Genomic DNA, 8,054 nt, shown 5'->3' with positions numbered 1-8,054 from the left:
GTGCTACGCAGCAACCTTGTCCAATACCTAAACAGCTAAGTGGCTACCACCAGATTAACTGCTCTCTGGAATTTATTGAACAAATATTGTGGAGACCTCTATGGGCAAACAAATGATAACATTCAGTTCCACCCTTCAATGCAAAACTGAAGTATAGTCTTAATTTCAAGATTACTTCTTCAAAGTACTAACAATTATTCTTCAATTATTAAACACTAATTGGAGACCAAACCTCAAGATCATCCCAAGTTTCCAAAATTGGTCTTAAAGAGTATTTATCTACTCCCCTGTCTGTCTGTCAATATATGTACACAATACAAGATTCAGATTTTATTTATTTATTTTTTTAATTATATCAATACAAATGTAAATTCATACCTTGAGATGTTAACATTTGGTCTTGTGCTGCATTATGTTCTCCACTTGAAAATTTCTTGATGTAAATATGGCAAATGCAAGTATACACATTATACAATTTATTTATTTATACATTATAAATTTATTATCAATATAAAACTAAAAATTCACATAAATAACAAATCCACAAAATGAACATGCTTGTTTCATAGTGAAATTGTCTAAAAGTTAAGGTGGGAAAATAAATGAAACTATTATAGATTGTGTCAATTGCTAAAGAAGTCAAAATAAATTTTAGAAACAGCTTTCTGCGAAATGATAAATATATTTTTTGGATTTCCTGCCTTAGGTTAAAAAAAAATAAATATTTGTGTTCTGAATCTTGGATTTTTCTGCGTTAGCAGAAAAAGTAATCGTTTTATCCTATGTTCTGCACAAGGTTTTCTGTCCAACACTTTCCTTGCTTGTTGAATCTTCTTCAAAATTTGTCCAAGCAAAGACCACATAAAAAATGTGCATATTAAAACATGACGGCATTCTGAATATTATTAAATGGGTGATTAAACATTTATGTGAAGTTTCAAAACTAACTACAGCTATGTTAAACACAGAATTACCGTAAAATGCATGAACAAATTTTGCACTCTAATAAACAATGTAAAAATGAACTGACCTCAGTAGGGTCAGGTTATTTAGAGTAATGGAAAAAAGAACTCTCACTGCAGCCATAGTTTGAGTCTTGCTGACATCAAATTGGTTTTCATGTTTTAGTTTTTCATAAGTTTCTTACGTATGATTTTATTTTTGTGCTTCATTTATTTTTTAATTTTATATATTTTTGATGATTTAATTAATTTTTCTTTTTTTAGGTAATTTTAACATCACTTCCCATTATGGCAATGAGGTAATGCCCTATGATCCGTTTTACAAAAGTTTATTTTTTACCAGAATGGTATTATTTCTACTGAGAGTTAATTTTATTTTCTAGTTAAAAGTTTTTTATTTTAACGCAGGCCCATATTGTCCAGAGAGACACTTTTGACAATCTTCGAAGAGCAGCATTATGTTTTATATTTTTTTACCAGAATGAAATTTGAATTGGCACTATTTTTACACATGAATATTAGTCCTATGTCATTAAGATACTAACATCATTTGTTGGACAATAAATCACTAAAAAGGTTTGAACTGAATTGCTGTAGTATTTCATATACAAACCTTTGATTTGATTCCACGTTTCATTTGCAGCATCTTTTCTGCAACAGCTCTCAAATATTTCTGCTTTGCTTTAATAAGTTTTCCTTTAAAATGAAAATAATTGTTTCAGTTAAATGTAATTTAATGCAAAATCAATACCTTTTAAAGAGGTAAATTGTAGTAGTATATGGTCAATCTACTATATTCAAAACATGGAATATAGAAGTGGTGTAGGTTCATATACCTGTTGGTTTATCTGGTTGCAGTTTCCAGTCAGTGATATGCTTAACACTTAATGTGCATGACAGTGATGCATCAATTCCATCAGTAATACCTTCATTTTTGTTAAATCTGAAAAAAAAAATATATATAAATATATTTGAAACAAACACTTTATTATGAGATAGTGAACCTGTTTACTTTTGTACATCCAGGTTACTGATCACAAACTGCTTTAAAAATGTCTTTAGAAACACATCAAACTGACAACTTACTCTAGTCCAGTAAGGGCCTTGACAAGACTGGTTTTTCCAACGCGCTGAGGTCCAACAAACATAAGGCGTGTTTGATAGATAGGTTTGCTGCCCTCTTTTAGTGCCTCAATAAATGCATTGTAAGCCTCTGGGCCTCTAGCCTGTACTTCAAGAGGCACTTGATCTACTGTAGTGAATGTAATATCAGTATACCGTAATATATATTAGTCATTATATTATATTATGAAAATATTGAAATCAGTACATATTGTGGCTCTCTAAGACTGTTACTAAAGAAACAAACATAATAAAGAACTGTACACATTAGAGATGGCAATGCCTCGATGTCGTCATCGCTCACACTTATCTCTAAAAATTATTGAATGAGGAGTTGTCTACAAAAGCAACACAGGTGGGAAATAATTATTCAAATTACAATAGGAGTAACGATGTAATGAAGACCAGTCAATATCACTCAGATTATTACCATCGATATCAAGTCACTCCAATTCCAAGTTGACAAAAACACTTGATAGACTGCAATTATTCATGTCAAGTCTGTTCAGATTAGGTGTATGAATAAAAATGCAAATGAAGACTCATCAATGTTACGCAGATTATTACCACCATTGTGAAACGAATTTAATTCCAACTTGACTCCTCTCCTAAAACACTCTCTAATCATATCATTTATAACAACACCTGATAGATTGCAATTATTCATGTCAAGTGTATTCAGTTTAGGTGAAATGAACAAAGATGCAAATGAAGACCCATCAACTTCACTTAGATTATTAGCACTAACACTAAGCCACGCTAATTCCAACTTGCTAGAACACTCTCTAATCATATCATTTATAACTACACATGGTATATTACAGTTATTCATGTCCAGTTTATTCAGTTTAGATGTAATAAATAAGGATGAAAATAAAGAACCATTTATGTCACGGAGATCATTATCTCTGATATAAAGACAGCCTAATTCTAACTTGCCTCCTCTACTAATACATTCTTTAATCCTATCACTTATAACCACGCTTGATAGATTGCAATTATTCATGCCAAGTGTATTATTCAGTTTAGGTGTAATGAATAAGGATGCCAATAAGGAACCATCAATGTCACAGAGATCATTACCTCTCATATAAAGGTCCTTTAATTCCAACTTGACTCCTCTACTAGAACATTTATAACAACACATGATAGACTGCAATTATTCATGTAAAGTGTATTCAGTTTAGGTGAAATGAACAAAGATGCAAATGAAGACCCATCAACATCACTTAGATTATTTACTAACATTAAGCCATGCTAATTCCAACTTGACTCCTCTACTAATAGATGGGGATATATGTGAATGCGAATGGTCTATGTTTTTATAACATTTTGTATGTATCTGTGCTTACAACTTATATATATTGAGAGTATATGTATGACTGTATTTCATTAAATTTTATAAATGTAGGATCACGGAAAGTCATTTAATGGCAGGGTAGCTGTTAAAGTAATAACATACGTTACAAATTCCTCAAGGTGTTATATAACTTAATATATTTAATTATATTATTATTATTATAGTTATTGTTATTGCCATAATTACTACTATTATTATTAGTACTATTATTATTATCTACATCTACTAACTAAAATTCTAAGAAATATATGTTTTCAATTGCAAATGTTGATATCAATGATGAGGACGAAGATATAACTGCACTTAATTATAAGGAAAACCATTACTTCAGTATTGATCAATTTAAATCCATGTTTAGCCAAACACCAACAAATAAATTTTCTATGTTTGCATTAAATTGCAGAAGCATTGTAAAAAAATTTGACACATTCAAAAATTATATTTCATCTCTAAATTTTGAATTTAGCCTAATAGGACTCTCAGAAACTTGGCTCTCAAGCAGACATCACTTTGGCTTGTACACACTCCCACATTATATATACCTATATATAAAAATAGAGAAACCCAGGCAGGGGGATCTGTTGCGCTATATATCCACTCAAGTATAACCTATCGGTCAAGAAATGACCTGTCTGCTATGATAAACGAAGGAGAGTGTATTATAGTTGAAGTACAGAATGATGATAAACTAATTACTGTATATGTGGTATAATCTACAGGCCCCCTAAAGCACATATCCCAACATTTAATAACCTACTCAGTGAATTAATGTACACAATAAACAATGAAAGTAAAAAAGCATATCTTATGGGCGATTTTAATTTAGATCTTCAGAAATATATTTCCGACATTAATGTTCAAACTCATGTGGATAATATGTTAACTGAATTTTTCATTCCTCTTATAAATAAACCCACTCGAATCACAAAGGATACTGTACTGCCACAATAATTGATAATATTTATACAAATAGTCAAGGAATATTAGTTAATGACATCTCTGATCACTTTGCCGTTTTCTGCATAGATGATTCAGAAAAACATTCATCACCACCACCAGAAAAATTTTTGATTAAAAGAGGCTATACGGAACAATAAAAACATCAGTTTAGAATTGGATTAGAGGACCATGACTGGCAGCAAATAACTAGCTGTGAGGACGCTAATGAGTCATATAAACGTTTGTCAGATACTCTAAAAACAATGATAGATCGGTGTTTTCCATTGATAAAAGTTAAGTTAAAAGTAAATACAATTAAATCCCTGTGGATAACGCATGGAATTCATAAATCACTTTGTATCAAAAACAAACTATACATTAAATATAAAAAGAAACCATCAGATATGAATAAAGCTAAATATAAGAAATTTAAAAATAAGTTAACATCTGTAATCAGGGAAAGGAAAGAGATTTACTATAAAAATGAATTTGAAAAGCACAAGAGTAACATAAAGAAAACATGGGGTGTTATTAACACAATATTAGGTAGGAAGAAACATCAAGGCATACCTTCCAAAATGAAATTAAACTCCCAGCAATTAAATGCCTGATAGCTATAGCGAATGCTTTCAACTCATACTTCATTAATATAGGTGAACAAATGACATGTGATGATAATCACGAAAATAATACAGCTAAGGCAACATTACACAATATGACAAATTCAATGTTTTTTAGAGAGGTATCAGAATCTGATACAAATAAATACATTAATGACTTAAATGAAAGAAAGTCATGTGGTTCTGATGATATTGGTGCCTTTCTTATAAAGAATAACTTAGATATACTGGCTAAACCTTTATCTCATATAATTAATTTATCACTTCAATCAGGTATATTTCCTAATCAACTGAAAATTGCTAAAACAATTCCTGTGTATAAAAAGGGAGAAAAAGAGAACATAACAAATTATAGACCAATTTCGATATACCCTGTATATCCAAAGTGTATGAAAGGATTGTATATGACCAAACATTTAGCTTTTTGTGTAAATATAATCTCCTACATGAATCACAATATGGGTTTAGGGCAGGCCATTCAATCACGCCCTCTTGCAAGCACTTGACAAAATAACAACAGCAGTTGATAACAAGCATTTTATGATTGGTGTATTCTTGGATTTATCCAAGGCATTTGATTCGATAGACCACAAATTATTGCTTAATAAATTACCATATTATGGAATAAGATGTGTGGTTCTTGAATGGTACCGAAGCTATCTTAGTGAAAGAATACAATTTGTACAAGTTGGAAATTGTCTGTCTGAAACTAAAATATTAAAGCAGGGTGTTTCCAAAGGGGTCAATTCTTGGACCCCTGCTATTTTAAATTTTTATTAATGACAAGTTTTCTGTAAGCAATATTATTGATTTAATAATGTTTGCGGATGATACAAATAATTTTTTACAACATAATGATATTATCACTGCATTTACAACAATGGAAAATGAACTTGATAAAATTGGGAAATGGTTTGAAATCAACAGGTTAACTATTAATACGTCAAAGACAACGTACATGCTATTCAGTGGAAAAAATATTAATATTGATACATCCCAACTCGTACTTTCCATAAACGAAGTTAAAATAGATAGGGTACCTTATACTAAATTTCTTGGTGTCATCATTGATGAAAAATTGAATTTTAAAAACCATACAAATGCAATTTCCTGTAAAATTTCTTCAATCATTGGTGCCATGTGTCAAATAAAAAATGCAGTACCATGTGAAGTTTTACTTACCATATACAAGACACCTATATTACCTGTGATAACATATGGAATAATCATTTGGGGTACGAGAAATAAAGAAAACATGGACCGTCTTTATTTACTCCAGAAAAAAGCCCTTAGAATAATTTGCAATGTCAATTTTCACCATCCTTCTGCACAGCTCTTTGTTAAAACAGGTACAATTGAAATATTTGATTTATATGAAAACAATATTTTGAATTTTATGTTTAATTTTAATAAAGGAGGGTTTACAAAAATCTTTTAATTCTTTATTTAATATCTTTGATACCTATCATAAGTATGACACTCGAAATAAAGAAAATTATTGTATAAAATTAAAATTAACCAGTATGGGTCAGCAAATTATAACATATAGAGGGCCAAAGCTTTGGAATCAACTTGCTAGAAGCATAAGAGAGTGTACAAATATATCGATATTTAAAAAAGAATTACTAAATAAGAACATAAATAAAAAATGTATTCTTGTGAAAATAATGTTTGTAGGGTATGTCTTACCTATATATAATTTTTTTTTTTAAAGTTTTATTATTATCATTATTATTACTATTATTATTATTATTATATAGACATCATATTTTGTGAATTATTAACTATATCATTAATATTTATAATGGATTTGTAAGGTTATTAAATTTTAAGTTAAGGTTCAAAAGCTTGTACTGTAGCTTGTTTGTGGTGGGCCATTTTCCACACCACTATATGTTCTTTTATGTACTGACTATTTGATTTTGTGTGAAAATCATTACACGGAGGAGCCCCGGTTACCGTTATGAAGCTATTAGTCTTTAGGCAATTGGCGGCACAACTGATGTGATTGTATAATCGTTTTTACAGCGACCATTTTAAGGAGACTCTCTCAATTACTAAACTTTGTCACCGCCCATAATTGTGCTTTTCAATTAACCCACTGACCAATAAGTACCCGGTGTAACTGGAGCAGAGTTACTTGATCACACAGGGGCTTTCTGACCTTTGCATCCTTGGGGTATAATATCAGTTAATTAAGTTGCTAGGATACAATTTATTCTGTATTGTAACATGCTCTTTCATTAGGACAAGTTTGATCGTTGCAAATTCATTTAATTTAATTTAATTCGAAATGTTCGATTTTCAGCTGTTTTCGCTATTTTTTCGCACATTTCTCTTCATAACTTTACTCAACTTATTACCTACAACATATGTAAAGATCATATTGATTGGTTAATAAATGATGTCAGACATGTTATTTTTGTAAGAATCAATTAGTAGCAAGTCAGTTTAGAAGCCAATGCTTTAGAATGGCAAACGAGTATTCGACTGTATTGTCGAGCAGAAGGAGCTTAAATTTGGAGTTAAAATTTAGAATGTTATTTGCATTATCATGAAATATTGTTTTTATTTTTAGTTTGTGCATGTGTAGGTGAATGTGTAGATGTATTTTTAATGTAATTACATAACAAATATAGTAGTTATGACAGTATATAAATGACGATATTCTGCTAGGCCCATGGTTTCAGATCTGATAATCAGACCATACCATTTTCAATGGGTCATGCATGGTAGAAGCATCTGTAATAATAGGCACATTTGTACAATGTTTAAAAAATGTATACCTACTGAAGTATAATAATAATATCACCTTTTTGTTTATTAAAAAGGATTATGAGTCTGCACCCACAACTTTCTCTACATTCACACAAACTAAATACTCTTTGAATTCGCTTCAACGCGATAAGGTGATGATTATTAAACCCTACGCAAAGGCAATTTTGATTAACTGGTGATCAAACTTATCCTAATGTTACCGTCATTTGACTGTACCACTGTTATAATAGTGTACGTTCCAATAAATTATTATTATATGTGTATGATGCAACA

General features: G+C 30.3%; 1 protein-coding gene across 1 annotated transcript in view; it reads right to left on the bottom strand.

The window, feature by feature from the left end:
- Positions 1 to 355: 355 nt before the first annotated feature.
- The window catches only part of LOC117107279, a 30,522-nt gene continuing 22,823 nt past the window's right edge, over positions 356 to 8,054 (bottom strand). The window contains exons 8-11 of the mRNA XM_033248910.1: positions 2,049 to 2,214; positions 1,799 to 1,905; positions 1,576 to 1,658; positions 356 to 433 (exon numbers count right to left, since the gene is read on the bottom strand). Coding sequence (XP_033104801.1) covers positions 356 to 433; positions 1,576 to 1,658; positions 1,799 to 1,905; positions 2,049 to 2,214 — 434 coding nt within the window. The remainder of the gene's footprint in view (positions 434 to 1,575; positions 1,659 to 1,798; positions 1,906 to 2,048; positions 2,215 to 8,054) is intronic.

This window comes from Anneissia japonica, unplaced genomic scaffold (genome assembly GCF_011630105.1).
Source record: "Anneissia japonica isolate Jap-2015-1 unplaced genomic scaffold, ASM1163010v1 scaffold211_len1577895_cov191, whole genome shotgun sequence".
NCBI classification, from domain to species: Eukaryota; Metazoa; Echinodermata; class Crinoidea; order Comatulida; family Comatulidae; genus Anneissia; species Anneissia japonica.
Note: the sequence above shows the minus strand (reverse complement) of the source record. Positions and strands in the feature narration are given on the sequence as shown.